At 35.1% G+C, this 19963-nt stretch overlaps 1 protein-coding gene across 3 annotated transcripts in view; it reads right to left on the bottom strand.

Annotated features, from left to right (window-relative positions):
• The window catches only part of MAP4K5 (mitogen-activated protein kinase kinase kinase kinase 5), a 138045-nt gene that overhangs the window by 113309 nt on the left and 4773 nt on the right, over positions 1-19963 (bottom strand). For all 3 annotated transcript variants that reach the window (XM_060004580.1, XM_060004579.1, XM_060004581.1), the window contains exon 3: positions 1825-1882. In XM_060004580.1, coding sequence (XP_059860563.1) covers positions 1825-1882 — 58 coding nt within the window. The remainder of the gene's footprint in view (positions 1-1824; positions 1883-19963) is intronic.

Raw genomic sequence — 19963 nt, 5'->3', positions numbered from 1 at the left:
CACTATGAAGAACAGTATGGAGGTTCCTTAAAAAAGTAAAAATAGATCTACCATATGACCCAGCAATCCCATTACTGGGCATATACCCTAAGAAGACCATAATTTAAAAAGATACATGTACCACAATGTTCATTTCAGCACTATTTACAATAGCCAGGATATGGAAGCAATCTAAATGTCCATCAATAGATGACTGGATAAAGATGTGGCTCATATATTAAGTAGAATATTACTCAGCCATAAAAACAAACCAAGTTGAGTTATTTGTAGTGAGGTGGAGATGGACCTAGAATCTGTCATACAGAGTGAAGTAAGTCAGAAAGAGAAAAACAAATGACATATGCTAATGTATATGTATGGAATTTTAAAAAGCGGTACTGATGAACCTAGTGGCAGGACAGGAATAAAGATGCAGACGTAGAGAACAGACTTGAGGGCACAGCAGGGAAGGGGAAGCTGGGATGAAGTGAGAGAGTAGCATTGACATATATACACTACCAACCGTAAAATGGATGGCTAGCGAGAAGCTGCTGCATAGCACAGGGAGATCAGCTCGATGCTTTGTGATGACCTAGAGGGATGGGATATGGAGGGTGGGAGGAAGTCTCAAGAGCGAGGGGATATGGGGATATATGTATACATATAGCTGATTCACTTTGTTGTACAGCAGAAACTAACACAACATTGTAAAGCAGTTATACTCCAATAAAGATGTGAAAAAAAAATGGGCAGAGGATCTGAATAGATATTTCTGCAAAGCAGATACACAAATGGCCAATATGCACATGAAACGATGCTCAACATCACTAATCATTAGGGAAATGCAAAAAAAAACCCTACAATGAGATACCCCCTCACTTCCACTAGGGTGGTTGTTATAACAAATAAAGCAGAAAAATAACAAGTGTTGTAAAGGATGTGGAGAAACTGGAACACTTGTGTAGTATGGATGGGAATATAAACTGTATAGCCACTGTGGAAAACAGTATGGTGGTCCTCCAAAACAATAAAAATAGAAGAATTCTGGCATGGATGGTGGTGATGGTAACACCACATTATGAATGTATTTTATACCACTGAACTGTACACTTTAAAATTGTTTGGATGGCAAATTTTATGTTATGTGTACATTACCACAGTAAAAAGAAAGAAAGAAAGAAAGAGGAAAGAAAGAAAAAAAACAGAAATTGGAGAAAAAAGAAAGCTACTACTGCTCTCATTAGAAACTTTTAGGACATCAAAATAAGTAAATAGTTTCAGGTTTTATACAGTTGTTTTATTTTCAAAGCAAGTTACTCAGTATGTTTTAAAATAAACAGTCTTCGGACAGACAGAAGTATAAAAAAATAAGCATTAGGCTAAGACCAGAATTATTAAACCTATCAACCAGCCAGGGAATGGCTGACATATAAAATATAATTATCCTGAATTTCACCAAATATTCCCCCAAATCAATGAATACTTTACTAATCACATTCTCATAAAAGCTTAAATTGAAGTCCAAATATTTCACTATCATCTTAAAAGAAAATTAATTTAACATTATTTTAACGTTACTTTTTGTTTGTCAATGTGTCTTTCAATTTTTGAATATGCATATTTCAGACTTCAGCAACAAAATTACTGCATCAAATTCGTCTTTAACCAACAACCTCCAGTGGAATTTAATGTAACCATATAGGAGATACCCTTTTTATGACAACATAAGACTCTTTTGGAAGAAGGGAAACAAGAAAGGAAATATGGAAAATGCTTTTAAGTGATATATTTATGAACTGCACAAGAAAAGTGTTCAAAAGTTGTCTTGAGAGTTTTAATACATACCAGGCTCCAATTTGATAATTTTTACTGCAGCCAGCTCTCCCGTATGTATATTTCTGGCCTAAAATAAAAATGAAAGTAAAACTTTAAAAAAGTCTGTCAACTGTATAAAAGTTACTTGGTACTATGTTCATTAGTTGCTTATCAATCAGGCTTTTAACAAAATTGAAAAACAAAATCTTTATTTCCAGTGAAATGAGTATACTCATTTTCCCAATAAAGAAAATATAGAAAAAATACACACACACACACACACAAAATTCTCTTTAATCCCACCACTAAAAAACAACTACTGTTTAAAATTTTGGTGTCCTTCCTCCAAGTCTTTTCTTATACTTACTTTTCTTAATTAAAAAAAATACTCATGGTTTTTCTATATTTTATAAATATAGTCCTAGGCCATTAAAGGAAAATAAATAACCAAATCATGTGTATCTTACTACCCAGAGGTAAAAAGTTAACGCTTAGTGTACATATTTCCTTTTTTGCCCTGTGTATGTGTGCTCAAGTGTGTACGTGTTATAGAAGATGTGCCATCACAGTCTTCGACAACATGATGTGCAATGCTGCCGAATTTTCCACTGATGGTATAATTTATTTAACTTATCAGCTATTAATGGACACTTAGGATTTTAATATTATTTTGGAATTATAAATAGAGGAATACATATACCTCATAGCTTTATATCTATCCACAGCCTTGATTATTTCCTTCAAGTAAATTCCTAGAAGAGAAACTACTTACCACTTAAGAAAATATCATGGATAGACTTAGTATAATTAATGCTTCAATGATTATCACTGCAAATATTTTAGCACATATCAAAGTTTATCAGTAAGGCAACCTATAAACATAATTGTTAAGTTAAAATGTATGTGGATTTAAAATGGACATACTGCCATATTGCTCTGAAAAAAATTATGGGGATTCACACTCTCACCAACCTTAGATGTTAAATCTACGTCTGCCAAGTTCTATTATAGGTGCAGATTTTTATTTTATTTTTTCAAAATTATGTACTTTCTCAGTGCTCTACATAATTTTAAATGTCTATATAATAGCTCATATAATCATTCTCCCTTACTGTTAGATATTAAGGATGTTATACATAGTCTTTTCATTATTTAAGACTATTTCTTTCAAATGGATTCTAAGGTATGAGATTACTAGGTCAAGGGTATAAATATGAACATTTAAGGCCATCAACACATACTGCCAAAAGAGCCTAAAAGCACTGTGCCATAATACTGTCATCACGAATATGAGTGCTCATTTTCATTACACCCAGTGTGGCACACTATGTGGAAATGCTATTTAATAATCTACAACATTTTTCATTTTAGTATATTAGATTTGAATATGAATTTTCACACTTGGCATAAATAAGGAGCATATGATAAAACAGAAAAGAATGACAAAGAATGTAGGGAAGAGAGCCTCAGAAGGGATATTTTTAGAAATGACATATAGAGGGTGAGAAAAATAATAGAATGGGGGAGAGGGATGCAGAGGGAAAGTCACAAACAGAAAGGTAGAAGAAAAAAGGATTTTTTCTACAGCAGCAGTCTCAAATATTTTGTGATGAGAAGTTCATATTTTCCTCATCTACTGCAGTAAATAGGGTAAGGAGGAGTCTCAGGAAGAGAAAACAAACATTTTAACTCCCCCCATCCATGGTTACCCTTCCCCCAACTGCAAAGGCATTTAGAGAAATGGGAAAAGGTCAGCCAGAAGCCTCACACCATTCCTACCCTCTCCTCTTCCTTGCCTGTGACAAAAGAATCGCCTCAGGTCTTTTCCCCATTCCTAAGATCTTTCAGCATTTTATATCCATACAGTGGAGTATTATTCAGTGATAAAAAGCCACCAAGCCATGAAAAGATATGGAAGAACCGTAAATGCATACTGCTAAGTGAAAGAAACCGGTCTGGAAAAGCTATACATACTACATGAGTCCAACTATGTGACATTCTGGGAAAGGCAAAAGCATAGAAAGAGTGAAAACAACAATGGTTGCCAGGGGTCTGGGTGAAGAGTGATGAACAGGTGAAGTACAGGGAATTTTTAGGATGGTGAAACTATTCTCGTATGAAACTGTAATGGATACACGTCATCAGGTATCTGTCAAAATCCATAAAACTGTACAACACAAAGAGTGATCCTTCATGTAAACTATGAACTATAATAATATATCAATACTGGTTCAATAATTGTAATAAATATACCACACTTAATGCAAGATGTTAATAAAAGGGGAAACTGCATAGGTGGGTGGGTGAGGTGTGGATGAATGTAACTCTATGTATCCGCTCAACTAATCTGTAAATATAAAGCTATAATAAAATTAAATGTATTAATTATTTTTAAAAGAATACACATAAAATTAAATTTTAAGTATACTGATACTTTCAGACATATTGAGTCGATTTTTATGATTAGAATCAACACAAATATGTTGAATTTCAATTTAACAGAACCAAAATGACGCAAGAACCAAGGACACCTTTCTTTAGAGATTCTGAGGGACTCGGGAAGGAACAGATCACTGGAAGATTTGAACAATCACAGAACCACATAAAATATATATAGTATTTTAAAATTCAGCTACACCATGCACAAGCCAAAATATACTATATGTCGTTACAGAAATTTAAAAAAAAGAATATAAGCTATAACTCCCACTGACAGGGTAAACACTTAAGTGTCAGTCTCCATTTTGAAGACATTATTTCTGTTCTCTCCAAATGAAGAACCGATGGGCAAATGTTCATACTCTGTAATTTTCCAGCTGGATTTTTAAAACAGAAAGCAGTACCAGGCTCTTTTATAATGAAAGGCAAAGAGGCTTTCAGAAAAAAAGATCTAAACAGAGACTTTACAGATTCAATTTACTAAAGAGATCTTTCAGAAATTTAACTATACAATTTCACACTATAATCCAGTGGAGTCATACGCAATACTAGTTTTTGAAACCCAACATTTCCTTTCAACAAATTAAGTGTGATATTCTCAAGTATTTTTGTTTTTAACTTTAACACACAAGAATTTAAAGATCCTGCACTGTGTTTATAAAAGGAACTAACAGAAATCCCACAGCACCTCTACCAAAAGATCTAAATATATTTCTGATTCCTATTTATTTTAGTAGGTTATTGCTATACACTAATATTTAGACTTAAGGGTATACTGAACACCTAGAAGTCCAATAAAATATTTTACTATAGTTTATCTCTTATTTAATTCTTTATTAATCAGGAATTAAAATTATTAGGCGGAAAAAGATAAACTAATAATAAATGGGATCAATGTCACTATAAAATCCATAAAAGAGCCTTTCCACTTAAATTAAGTTTCTATTCTCATTGCCAAGGTGTTTCCCTTATCTCTTAATATTTCCAAGTCAATTTACTACTGGAGACGTATTTTTACTCAAACTCTCCTGTCTGGATTTTTAATTCATAGTAAGAAGTTAAATTTCCACTTGCACCAAGAAAAAAAAATTAAAGATGTTTATCTTCTTAACTTATCCATTTCTATTTCAACAATACTATGCAGATGCCAGTTTTATAAGCCATGAACTTTCCAACATGCTGTAAAATTTTTAATGTGACTAAAAAATAATTAAAGGAAAAGTCTTGAGTTACCAACAAAGAATAGAAAGATATGACTTAAGGCACAGTACCTCTCAGTAGTGAGGAAGCTGGAAGATAATTTCTTTTAACAGGGGTAAAAAAGGTAACTGGCAAGTATTGACAGTCATCTAAAAGTTATAGCAACCAAGATGGTCACCATGAAGATAAATGAGATCAGCTCTTGTATTCCACTTCACTGTTCTTTACATTAGGCCCCTCATCCTATCCCCAGGTAATTTCCTTCCAGCATTTCTTAGGGTCACAAAACTTTTCCATGAAGCCAACTGGGGGCATCAATTTCAAATATACACCCTTCCTCCAAAAATATCCTTTAATATAACAATAGAGAATCCAGATATCTCAATATTTAACAAGCTATCTCTTGTGGCTAGTGACTACTTCTTAGAGTCAAAATTATGTATCCCAGACTTAAGAATATGAACTACGATACAAAAGTAGTAACACAGCATCTGTAAAGTTTGAAGAAAGCCAAGTAGCTGGTGTGCCCACAAAAGAAGCAGTCAATTATGTCATAGGTTGTAAAACCTCTATAGCTGATTCTTTATGGAACATTGTTTTTTACAGGTTCATTCAATCAACAAATATTACTAAACACTGAATACCAAATGTTATTATTTAACAAATATGTGCCAGGCACTGATATTGATACTGGGGATATAATGAAACAAAACAGTGCTGTCTTTAGGAAGCTTTTTATCAGTTGGTGACACAGAGAAGTGAATAGTAAATACAACGAAGTGTGACAAATCTCTCAAAGGTGATACAAGACAACACAGGAGGCTTCTGAGCCAAGTCAAAGCTGGTTGGAGAAAGCTTCCAGGAAAAAGTAAATCTAAACATGGATATTATGAGAGACTTTCCTGGGAAGAGTGGGGTGGGGTAAGGGATTATAACAGAATTCCAGGCAAAGGTGTAAAGATAGGATAAAACATGGTCATTTCAAAGTAGTAAAATTGTCTTGTATTAAGGGAAACATAAGAGTGTAAAGAGACGATGGTGAGAGACAACATTCCTCTGAAGCTCAGGAAAGACGGTATCACCCACTACCCTATTGTAGCCATCATCTACTAACTTCTTGGTCATCCCTTCTTGTTCACTCAGGACTTTATGGTTCCTGGCTCACAGTCTTCCTCTCCACCCCTTTTCTTGGTACCATTCTTAGAGACTTCAACATCCAGATCTACTCTCTGACTTGTCAATCCTTAGCCTCCTATCTGAATCTTGACTTCAAACATCGTAATTCCTGATCATGACTTCCTACCCTTTCAGCTCATTTACTCTAGTCTTTCCATTCCAGTGATCTTTCCACCTCATCAATCCAGTGCATTCCTATATGACTACCAATTACATCTCTCAATTCCTCACATCTTCCCTTAACTGTCAGGGTTCCATGGTGCACCACTCTATTTATAATCACTCCCTTACAAACAACCTTAACTTCCTTCTCCTCTTATCCTCTGTCATACTAGCCTAGCAAAATCCTAATCTGATTAAACTTGATTATCCACTAATTCCATACTGATATTGAATAGCTAAATGATACCGGGGAAAAAATGTATAAAATCAGACTAACTGGTGTTATTTTCAAATCAAAACACAAACCTCAAACTACAAACTACAACTTCTCCATTAGGTTTGATTTTCTACTCTTCAAAAAGAATATTTTATATCTCTCTCTTAAAGCCTTCAATAATGCCTAAGCCTCTGTTTACTCACTCCTCTATTACCTATCCTAACACAGAATTTCACCTTTTCTTTACCTAACATTGTCCTATGCAGTCCTATGGCTTTAACAACCATCTCTAGGATAAATCTCTCCTCACCCAGCTCCAGACTCCTAAATCCATGGAAACCTGACAGGCATGTCAACCCTAACATGCCTAACACATAACACTCAGTTTTCTCTGCTCCATAAACCCATTCATCTTCACATCTTCCCAATCTAAATAAAATTTACTGCAGCCAGCCAGTTGCTCAAGTACAAAACCCAAGGTCATTCTTCATTTCTTTCCTTCACATTCTTCACATCTGATATCTCAGCAAATAATGATGGCTTAAAAATATAAAGCAAATCCATTAACTTTCCTCTATGTTCTCTGCTATGCTCTAGTCCAGCTTGTCTCCATTAGGAATTAGCAAACTAATGTGAATGCAAAGGAATAGCAAGTCTAGGATAACCCCTAGTTTCTACATTGTACAAGTGAATACACACTGTGATTCCATTCACTAAGATGACAGACACAGGAAGATGAACACATTTTATGGGTGGAGGGGAAGGACAGTGAAGGAACATAGATAAGGGGCTCAGATTCGAACATACTTAACATTTAGGTTCCTATGGAAAACTAACTGGAGATATGGAGATATCTGGTAAGCCACTTAATAGCTCCTGAAGCTCAAGAGCTAACATGGATTGGAGACAGATTGGGCATCATCAATATTATTGAATCCAGGCCAGTAGATGACATAACCTAAGAGGAGTATGTAGAGTTAGAAGAAAAGAGATTCAAGAGCAGAATCCTAGAATATTACCCACATTTAAGGGATAGGGAAAAAATCTCTCCACAACAGATCACATGCTAGACCACAAAACAAATTTCAATAAACTTAAGAAGAATGTAATCATAGCAAGCATCTTTTCTAACCACAATGATATGAGGCTAGAAATCAACTACAAGAAAAAAAAAACTGCAAAAAATACAAACACGTGGAGGCTAAACAATATGCTACTAACCAACGAATGGGTCACTGAAGAAACCAAAGAGGAAATCAAAAAACACCTGGAGACAAATGAAAATGGAAACACAACCATCCAAAATCTATGGGATACAGCAAAAGCAGTTCTAAAAGGAAAGTTTATAGAAATACAAGTCTACCTCAGGAAACAAGAAACATCTCAAATAAACATCTAACCATACACCTAAAGGAACTAGAAAAAGAAGAACAAACAAAACCAAAAGTCAGTAGAAGAAAATAAATAATAAAAATGAGAGCAGAAACAAAATAGAAATTTTTTAAAAATGGGAAAGATCAATAAAACTAAGAGCTGGTTCTCTGAAAGATGAAGAAAACTGATAAATCTTTAGCCAGACTCATCAAGAAAAAAAGACAGAAGACCTGAATAAAATCAGAAATGAAAGAGAACTTACAGCTGACATAACATATATCAAAGGATCATAAGAGAATATTACAAACAATTATATGCCAATAAAATGGACAACCCAGAAGAAATGTACAAATTCCTAGAAACATACAAACTCTCAGGACTGAATCAGGAAGAAGCAGAAAATATGAACAGATCAATTACCAGTAATGAAATTAAATCAGTAAAAAAATTTTTTTTCCAACAAACAAAATTCCAGGACCAGATATCTTGAAAAGTAATTCTACCAAACATTTAAAGAAGAGTTAATACTTATCCTTCTCAAATTACTCTAAAAAATGGAAAAAGAAGGAATACTTCCAAACTGATTCTACAAGGCCAGCATCACCCTGATACCAAAACCAAAGACACTACAAAAAAGAAAATTAAAGAACAATATCACTGAACATAGATGCAAAAATCCTCAACAAAATATGAGCAAATTGAATTTAACAATACATTAAAAGGATTATACATTATGATCATGTGATATTTATCCCAGAGATGTAAGGATGGTTCAAAAGCTTCAAATCAATCAATGTGATACACCACATTAATAAACTGAAGAATAAAAATCATATCATCATCTTGAGAGATGCAGAAAAAGCTTTTGACAAAGTTCAGCATTCACTTATGATATCATATCATCATCTTGAGAGATGCAGAAAAAGCTTTTGACAAAGTTCAACATTCATTTATGATAAAGACTCTCAACGAAGTGGGTATAAAGGGAACATACCTCAACACAATAAAAACCATATATGACAAATCTACAGTCAACATCATACTTAACAGTGGAAAGCTGAAAGCATTTCCTGTAAGATCAAGAACAAGACAAGGATGTCCACTCTCCCCACTTATATTCAACACAGTTTTGGAAGTCCTAACCTCAGCAATCAGAGAAGAAAAATAAATAAAAGGAATCCAAACTGGAATAAGTAAAACTGTCAGTGTTTGTAGATGACATTATATTATATAGAGAGAAAATCTTTAAGATGCCACAAAAAAAACTATTAAAACTAATAAATGAATTCAGTAAAACTGCAAGATAAAAATTAATATATTATTGTAGCTTTATAGTATAGTTTGAAATCAGGGAGTATGATACCTTTAGTTTTGTTTTTCTTTTTCAAGATTGTTTTGAAACCTATTGTGTCTCTATATACTAGTAATTAACTATCAGAAAGAGAAATTGAGAAAACAATCCCATTTACAATTGCATCAAAAAGAATAAAATACACAGGAATAAATCTAACCAAGGTGGTAAAAGACTTGTACTAGGAAAACTGTAAGACAGTGATGAAAGAAACTGCAGACAACAGGAACAAAGGGAAAGATATGTCATGTTCATGAATTAGGTTAATATCATTAAAATGACCATACTACCGGCGGCAATCTACAGATTCAATGCAATCCCTGTCAAAATACCAACGGCATCTTTCATGGAACTAGAACAAATAATTCTGAAATTTATATGGAAACACAAAACATTCCAGATAACCAAAACAATCTTGAAAAAGTAGAACAAAGCTGGAGGTATCACACTCCCTGATTTATACTATAAAGCTACAGTAATCAAAATGGCATGGTACTGGCACACAGGTCAATGGAACAGAATAGCAAGCCCAGAAATACCCACACTTATATGGTCAATTAATCTATGGAAAAGGATGCAAGAATATATAATGGGGAAAAGACAGCCTCTTCAAGATATGGTGCTTGGAAAACTGGAGAGCTACATGAAAAAGAATCAAACTAAACTACTTTCTCACACCATATACATATACCTTAAACTCAAAATGGATTAAAGACTTAAATGTAAGACCTGAAACCATAAAACTGAGGAAAACATAGGCAGTACACTATTTGACATTGGTCTTAGCAATATTTTTTTGAATATGTCTCCTCAAGTAAGGGAAAAATTTAAAAAACTGGGCTACATCAAACTAAGCTTTTGCACAGCAAAGGAAACTACCAACAAACAAAAATGCTGCCTATTGAATGGGAGAAGATATGTGCAAACATAATATCCCATAAGGGGTTGATATTCAAAATACATAAATGGCTCATAGAACTCAACATCAAAGAAAAAGAAAAAAACCAGATTAAAAAATGGGCAGAGGACTTGAACAGACACTTTTCAAAAGACACAGACAGCCAACATACATATGAAAAAATGCTCAATACCACTAGTCAGAGAAATATTAATCAAAACCACAATGTCACAGCTATCAGAATGGCTATCACCAAAAAGACAACAAATAAAAAGTGTTGGCAAGGATGTGGAGAAATGGGAACCCTTATGCACTGTTGGTGGGATGTAAACTGGTGCAGTCATTATGGAAAACATTATGAAGGTTCCTCAAAAATTCAAAAATAGAACTGCCATATAATCGAGCAATATCACTTCTGGGCATGTATGTGAAGATAACAAAAATACAGATTCAAAAAGATACATGTGTGCCACTATTCACTGCAGATTTATTTACCATAGCCAAGATATGAAAGCAACCCAAGTGGAGATACACACACACACACACACACACACACACACACACACACACACACACACAGAGGAATATTACTTAGCCATAAAAAATGAAATCTTGCCATTTGTGACAATGTGGATAACCTCGTGGGTATTATGCTAAGTGAAATAAGTCAGACAAACACTGTATGATTTCACTTGTATGTGGAATCTAAAGAACAAAATTAACAAAACAAAACAGAAACAGATCAAAGAACAAACTGGTGGTTGCCAGAGGGGAGGGGGATAAAGGATGAGTAAAACCAAGTGAGGGAGGTTAAGAGGTACAAACTTCCAGTCATAAAATAAATAAGTCACAGTGATGTAATATACAGCATAGGGAACAGAGTCAATAACATTGTGCAATAAATTTGTATAGTGATGGATGGTAACTAGACTAACTGCTGCCATCATTTTGTAATGTATAAAAATATCAAATCACTCTGTTGTAATGTGAAACTAATATAATACTGTAAGTCAACTACACCTCAATAAAAATTAAAAAAATAGGTAGGTAGGTAGGTAGATAAGAAGGAAGGAAGGAAGGGAGGAAGGAAGGAAGGAAACAGACAAAACTAAAACTACAACTACTCTAGAGATACTGTTCTATTAGAATCTCAGTTTGGAGGAAATTTTAGTAATGATCTAATTCAATCTTTTTTCTAAAAAAGCAATTTTCTTCTATTTAGTTTATGGAGGTCATTTGATCAATCTCATACATTCATTTTGTAGGATAAATTTAGTTGTATAAAGACTTTTTATGATAAGCAAAATCTACTTTCTTATAATTTCTCCTCAATGGTCCCAGTTTTGGTCTGTGAGATAAAGCTGATTGAGTCTATTGCTCCTATGACAAATTTCAGATATCTAAATTCATTGATTTATTCAGTAAGTATGTATTGATTTATTCAGTAAGTATGTATTGCCATTCTTATGGCAGTTAGGGGACCTAGTTCTAATTTTAACTCTCCTCAGACAGAAACATAAAAGTTCCCTTCTATCTATGGATGAAACATGCTAACTTCTTCAACATGCTACATACAGATTCCAGACCCTTACCACCATTCTGATTACTATGTGTTTTGCCTATGTGCTCAAAGTCTGATGTCCAACAAAAATGATAGTAGTTAAAATATTAGATTCATTACAAAAGTCATGTTATAAGTGACTTTTTTCTTCAAATTTCTATAAAGTTATGATATTTTTAAAATTTAAAAATATATGTTGAAAGTGTTATATTCAAACACAATGCAGTACTTTATCCTGTGGTAAGAGTAAAGTGCTTCATTTTACATTCTATTATAAATCTTTTTGGGAAAACAGGAGGTCGTAAACACATATTATATACTATATAAATTATCTAAATTTCAAGGAAACCACTTCCATTAAGATTATCAAATTTATGTCAACAAAATATAATAAGGGTGCAGCCACACAGCATATCCTCCACATGAAAATTTAATATAAAGATTAGTCATTCATTATTTTTTCATTTACTCAGCATCCCTTATGCATCAGGTACTTTAGGTATGAGGGTAGTACTGGTGGGATGACAGCAAAGAATTAAAGATTTATCTGCCTTGTTTGAGTTTCAATGGGACAGATCTTAGATCCAAACAGGAAAGTTTTCTATAGCTTAAAAAGGAACCAACTGCTTCTAGTATATCATTATTTAAATAAGTTAACTGACCCTTTGTCAAGGATAGGGTAGGGGACATATGTACTGTGTAAGAGGTCCCTGCCAGCTCCCAAATTCCTTAATTTTTGTGAAGCAAGTTATTTCCAAGCTGCCTTCCAGATCTAGACAGGTGCTCCCTCTCCCACAGAAGGAGGCTGTACTGCAGGGTTTGCCCCACTACCAGGCAGACATATTCAGAGTTTAAGGCCTGACTGTTAGGGTGACCCCAAATCTGTCCAGATGACTTATATCTCAGGACACACTAAAGCCTTAGTATGTTAGGATACTTACTTGCCTTTGAAAAGAATTTTTCTAATCCTCTCCTAATACAGATTGATTTTACTAAAGGGAGCATTCCTTCTAGAGGATTACTTAAATTGTAATTATCTGGAGGCCCTCATGGCAAAGCAAAAGGAGAAAAGGGCTTGAGTTAAAATTAAAAGTGGTAGGGAAAAATCAAACACGAAAACATAAGTGTAAAATAAGGTAACAGAAATACATTACATTACATTATTAATAATAAAGAGGTAAGAAATATGTAAACTCTCAATCACTGCTGGTGGGTGCAACTATTGAGGGGAATAATAGGTCAAATTCACTGAAACTTTAGCCAGAAGGACTCCCCCAGGATTGGCATCTCTTGCTCCATGTGCAGCCACATTTTCATGCAGTGTGAAATTAACAACGTGGATAAAAATCTCATCACAAGGAAAAAAAGAAAATTTAATTCTAGAAATTTACTTAAAGAAATAATTAGATATGTGAAAAGAATTTGTTCAAGGATACGGATCACAGCATGCTTATAATAAGGAAATACTGGAGATAATCTGCTTGTTCAACAATAATGAATTAAACACTGTACAATGATACAAGGAAATAATACACAAATATTAAACGTGTATATCTACTCACATGAAAAGTTGTTTGTGACATACTGTTAAATGAAAAAAGTACCTTATCAAATATATATGCTATATACTATATATAGTATGTTTAAATATATGCTTATATAATATATATTATGATCTATGTATGTGTCCTTAATATGACTTTTTAAAAGTCTTGAAAGATATACAAAAATGTTCATCTTTCGGTAAAAGAGGTACATGTAATTTTTCATTTATTCCTATATCCAAGTTTTCGAAAATAAACACATATTATTTAAAATGTATTTTTTGAAAAGGTAGGAAAGAAGGCTATCTATTCTGAGGCGAGGACGAGAGAGGCAAATAGGAAGGCAAGTCCTACCAATGGATCTACAGAAAGAATAGGAAATTATTCATGGATAAAAAACATTATAGGGGACCCAAGCATCTCCAGTATTACAATTAGGGGCTAAAAAGCTTAAAATGCAAACGTTGTTAATAACTTATTGCAACTTATGTCTATTAAAATATACTGTCATGCCCACATTGGATCCTTCCTGATATTGATAAGAGGTAGGTTTAAAAAAGGACAAAAAGGCACAGGGCACCTAGAAAAGAGGGTGCATGTATGTGAGGGGTAACACATTGGATCACAAGACATCCTTCTCAAACTGTGACAAATTAGACATAGGCAAACAGAAGTAACCAGCTAATGCTACAGAAGGTAGGCTATTCTACTGCCTGAAAGAATTAGCATTCTGTTTATTTTAACTTAGAATAGCATTACCAAATCTAGTCTATGGGACTCAGCTATCTTAGGTAACAATAAGTCTAAAGTTCCAACAAAATGAGCACAAGAGAAGGCACATCAGGAAGGGTGTCTAACAACCAAGAAAAAAAAGTTTCTCTTTTTACTTATTAACATTGTAGGGTGGCTATGAGCTATTGATAAGTTCATCTCCACAGTAAAAGCAAGTCAAGCCTGGGCTCCAATTTGGAAGTTTTAAGGGTAAGAGTAACGACCAGGTGGGTAACCAGGAAATAGTACTTCTGAAAGTTGGTGCTGAGACCTGAAGCTTATATGCATATTCAAATCAATCCAAAAAACTCCTCACCTCTCAGCAGAGGGGTAAGGCTGCCAAGTCTCATCTGACCATCTGCCCATAATTTGCTTACAGCTTATTATGTGCTAGACAATGTGTTAAGGGCTATGTATACAGCAGTGAATTTAAAGATGTAGTCCCGAGGCAGTTTGGTATAGTGGAAAGAACAGAGATTACAGAGTCAGAAGATCCGGATTCATGTCCTCACAGTGCCACCTACTATCTGTAAGATCTAGAGCAAATATCATACAACTTATGATACAACATAATATATAACATACAACTTATGATACACGCAAATATCATACAACTTCTTCTTGGGTAAACTAGAGATGATAATACATCTGTCCCACCTACTTCATAGGATTATTGTGAGAAACAAGTAATATACTGATTATGAAAGAGCTAAACAAACATTAGTCACTCATTCATTTTAATCCAATTCCATTTTTATAAAAATGTTAGAAGGTGGGGGTCTATATGACTCATGGGCCCAAACACCTCCAAGGATAGACGGGGCTATCAGCCTGGCTTCCCACATCATCTTCTCAAAATCTCAGTGGGAGATTATGACATTTAACAGACATGGTTACACTAGACATAAATTCATCTTGCCTTTTTCAAAGAGTTATCTACACTCTCTAACTTAAATAGTACTTCACATAATTGAAAAGCAATAGCCTTCTACTAACATTCAAACATGTACAAATACTCAAAATAGTCCGATGCAGCCAAGAAAAAGTGCCTGTTCCAATTTATCTGATCTAGGACTAAGTTCTCAAATTGAAAACAAAGCCCTGAAAACACAAGTATCACTTGTTTATAAGTTAATAAATATCACATGTTTCTCTTCCTGTGTATTTGGTCTGAAACCACGATTTTAAGCTAAGAGTGAAACTTTTATAAATTCTGAAAGGAAAACTAGAATAAGAAATCTAAGTCCATCTGCATTCTATCCCATTGTCTTCATCAAAAACACTGGAAATGATGGTTAAAGTGAAAATACTGAACCTATGAAAATAAAAATAATACTAGATACATTATAAGCCTAAGGCAGAGGTTGTATCTAAAAGTCAATTTTGGAACTAGAATTTATATACCTGCACCAGTGATGGCACTGTTTTATGTCTATTTTCACAACGTTGAAAGTATTTAAGACTTTTATAGTTTTCAGAACATTTCTATGAAAGTAGAAAGGCGTTTTTAAATTATTTGCCTCTAACCATGATCCAGAGCTTCACATCCACCATCAGAACCATGGTCTTTTTCCAGGCAGTCGTAACAAAAGCCTACTTCTACACAGTAAGAATAATAAATACAAAATAAGAGTTTAACCAGATGATTTGCAAAACAGTAAACATCCATAACAGAACACTTCATCCTAATAAAACATGTTTTATTTTCAGAGTAACCTTTCACAATATTTAACATAATATCTAATTAAATAACTTTTAATAAGATATCCACTAGCTTAATAAAAAGCATAATTTTAAATAAGATTCTTATTTCCCGCTGTTAACCTATTTTTGCAAGTTATTCACTCTCCCTCACCCTAACATGACAACCGAACAGTCTCTTATGTCAGATTACCAGGACACAGAAAGGATAGTATATTCACACAAACTGTGTTAGAATCCAAAAAAAAAAAAAAAACAAAGAAGAAGAAGAAGTGGGTGATGTTTTGATATCAAATGTCAGAGAAAGTACAAGCAGAATATACATCCATCCTCTATCACCTTCACATTTGGGGCCATTGGGCATGTCTATTTTATTAGCATTTAAAGATTAGAGAACACCAGTGGGGAAAGATATAGTAGAAGCAGCTACATATCCTTTGCTTGCAAAATCATGCTATTAAAAAATGACAGAGGGACTTCCCTGGTGGTCCAGTGGTAAAGAATCCGCCTTACAATGCAGGGGACACAGGTTTGATCCCTGGTGAGGGAACTAAATCCCACATGCCGCGGGGCAACTAAGCCCACGTGCCACAACTATTGAGCCCACGCACATCAACTAGAGAGCCTGTGTGCTGCAAACCACAGAGCCCATGCACTCTGAAGCCCATGCGCCACAACTAGAGAGAGAAAACCCGGATGCCACAACTAGACAGAAACCCATGCACTGCAACAAAAATATCCCGTGTGCAGCAACGAAGATCCCACATGCCACAACAAACACCTGACACAGCCATAAATAAATAAATAAATAATTTTAAAAATGACATAGAAATGGGTAACTTACATACAACTGCTGAACTTAATTAAAATCACAATGACTTGTAGCCCTGCACCAGCCAATGAGATGCAATGGTGGCAATGACTGTGTCTCAGTTCTAATTCCTAACCCTAAGCTTACAATTTAGCTGTTCAGGTGATTCAGTAAGAGAGAGAGAGAGTTAAGACATCCTCTGGTTACCCAGATATCCACTTGGCCAACTCCTTAGTCTCTGAGCAAATCTAATCTTCTCAATGTGGCCTACCCTGTCCATCTCAATATAATTCCTCAACCTGCCTTCCCCATCCCACCCTGGCAATCCTGAACCCCTTAACTTGTTCAGTGTTTTCTTCTTTCCACATCTTTAATCACCTTCTAACATATCATACAACTTATTTATTATGTTTATTGCTTGAGGGCAAGAATCTTTGTCTACATCGTTCACTGGCGTATTCCAAGACCCCAGAACAGTGGCTGGCACATCAGAGGCTCTCTATAAATACTGGTTGAATCTTAAATACTCCTTTCCACCCTGTCATTCCCCGGCTACATTCCAGTTCCCCATTCATCAATGTGCCTCATCCTAACCATACCCATAGGGGAACAACTGGGGCTGGAAATCAATGGAGGCTCTATTTCAGAGAAGGAGAGAGGGAAAGAGGGAAGAAAAAAGAAAGGGAGGGAAGGAGGTTTTAAATTTATCCCCTACCTTGGTCCCCAACAATTCCATCCTAAATTTTTATATTTAATCTTCCTAAATTTTCAATTCCTCCCAAATTCTTTGTCTTGATTGCCTTCTCTGTGAAATTCCTTCTCTAAACTCAGCAACACTCCTGGTCAACTGAGTGATAAGACAATTTTAAAGAATAACAACTGGAAAACTATGATCAGTCTCAATGGAAGAAAAAAAACAGAAACAGTGGAAAAAACATCTGTGTGTCTCATTTCTTTTCCACTTCATAGCTAAGCTGCTTCAAAAAGTGGTCTACATTTCTCCTATTTCCTTACTGACCATTCAAACCTCAACTCTTCTGCTCTTAATGAACCCTTTCAACTCTTTACTTAAACGACCACTATGTTGCTCACTCCTTCAAAACATTTTTATTGAGCACTTATTATATGCCAGGCACTTAGGCTAGGCTAGCTGATTCAGTGGTAAACACAAGTCCCAGGTCTTGCAGTTTGAGCAGAGAAGGAAGACTGACAGCAACAATGATGAGTGACAAATGGTAAGTATTATGTAAGAAGTCAAACAGCAGACAGATATGACCTTATCTAAAGGACAGAAAAGGCCTCACTGAAAATGCAATGTTTAAAGAGAAATGCAAACAGTAGAAGACAGATGAAAGACAAGAGGAAGACTGTTCTAGTTAAAGGAAATAGTACCTGCAGAAACCTGAAGGACAGAGTAGAGTGCATATAAAGAACTGAAGGAAATTCAGTATGGTTAGTCTCAGGACAGGCAGGGCCTTAAGAGCCATGTCATTCTAAGACTTTATTCTATGAACAAGGAGAATAAAAGGGAATGACACAAAACCTCAGATTTATATTTTTTGGAAGATGAAAACATTTGCCTTACTAGAGTGGGAGGAAACAAGAATGAACACAGGAAATGATAGAGAAGAGTTCTTGAAACTCTTGATTTCTATGGAAAGAACTTCATCATAACATTCTGTTTCTTCTCAGATACCTTCAATACATTATTTTCTTCTGCCACTACTCTAAGACTACTGCCTTTACTCAGCTCTCCTACAAATGTACTCTCCTGGGTGACCTCACCTATACTACACAGGTACCACCCCATAAAGTGACAATGACTCCCAAACCTGTATCCCCAGTCCAGCTCTCTTAAGGACAGAGCTGAACTTCCTACCATGCACTGGACATAACCACCTATACACTGTCATACATCCAAAACCAAACACAAGATCCAGACCCCACAAATCTGGTAGTTCCTAATTCTGCTGATGGCACCAATATAGTCACCCAAGGCAGAAATTCTGAATGCCACTGACTACCTGTTTGTCCCTCACTCATCACCACGTATATTTGATCATCTAAATCTATCAGTTCCTTCCATCCCTATAGTTCCAGAAACTTTGTCTAATGAAGCCTCTACACCACGAGAGATTCCCTCCTAAAGTCTTTCTTCAGTTTACAGGAAGAAGTCCAAATTCTTTGCTATGACATACAAGGTCCATTATCTGGTCCTTTTGTCAGAAAATAGCTTTTGTTTGCCATCTATGGAATCCCTGCCAGATTTGGTCACACGAAACTTGGAAAGCAGAAGCAGATCCCTCAAGACTCACTATGGTTTCTCAAGCCACCAGGTATTTGCACACCCTATTCCCACAGCCTAAAATTTCTTTCCCGCCTTGTCCACCTGGAAATCACCCTGCACTCTTTTAAAATCCAGTCAATGTCCCCTCCGCTTTTAATCTTCCCTGGTTCACATCATAGTTCTCTCTCCTTTCCTCCCTTCCCCAGTCCCCACAAAAAACAGAGTTGGGCATATCTTCCACTTCACTTCTATTCTGGCACTTACCAAATTATGACTGTTTACATGTCTGTTTTCCTGACTACATTATATGTTCCTGTATGTTGATAGTGTACTTTCTCTTTCTCGTGTTTGCATCCCCATACCCTACCATACAGTTGGCACTCAATAAGTATTTCTTGAATAAATGAACGTTTACAGAAGTGTTGTGATGTAACAAGCTTTGTCTCTGTACAATGGGATCCTGGGGTAGGCTTTAAAGTATCAAAAGCCATTCCAGAATTGTGACTTTTGGCTTGGGGAAGAGAGAGGGAGGGCATATATTAAAAAGGGATTCATTACAGTGGACCCAGTTCATCCAGCACCCAAAGAACCCACAGAAGTGATATGACTGTGTGCCACAGATTTCTACACAAATTATAACATTTAAAATTGTAAAAATTAAAAATTGAAAACAAATA

The sequence above is a fragment of the Delphinus delphis genome, chromosome 2 (genome assembly GCF_949987515.2).
Source record: "Delphinus delphis chromosome 2, mDelDel1.2, whole genome shotgun sequence".
NCBI lineage: Eukaryota > Metazoa > Chordata > Mammalia > Artiodactyla > Delphinidae > Delphinus > Delphinus delphis.
The sequence above is the reverse complement of the archived record's forward strand: the minus strand, read 5'-3'. Positions and strand labels throughout refer to the sequence as shown.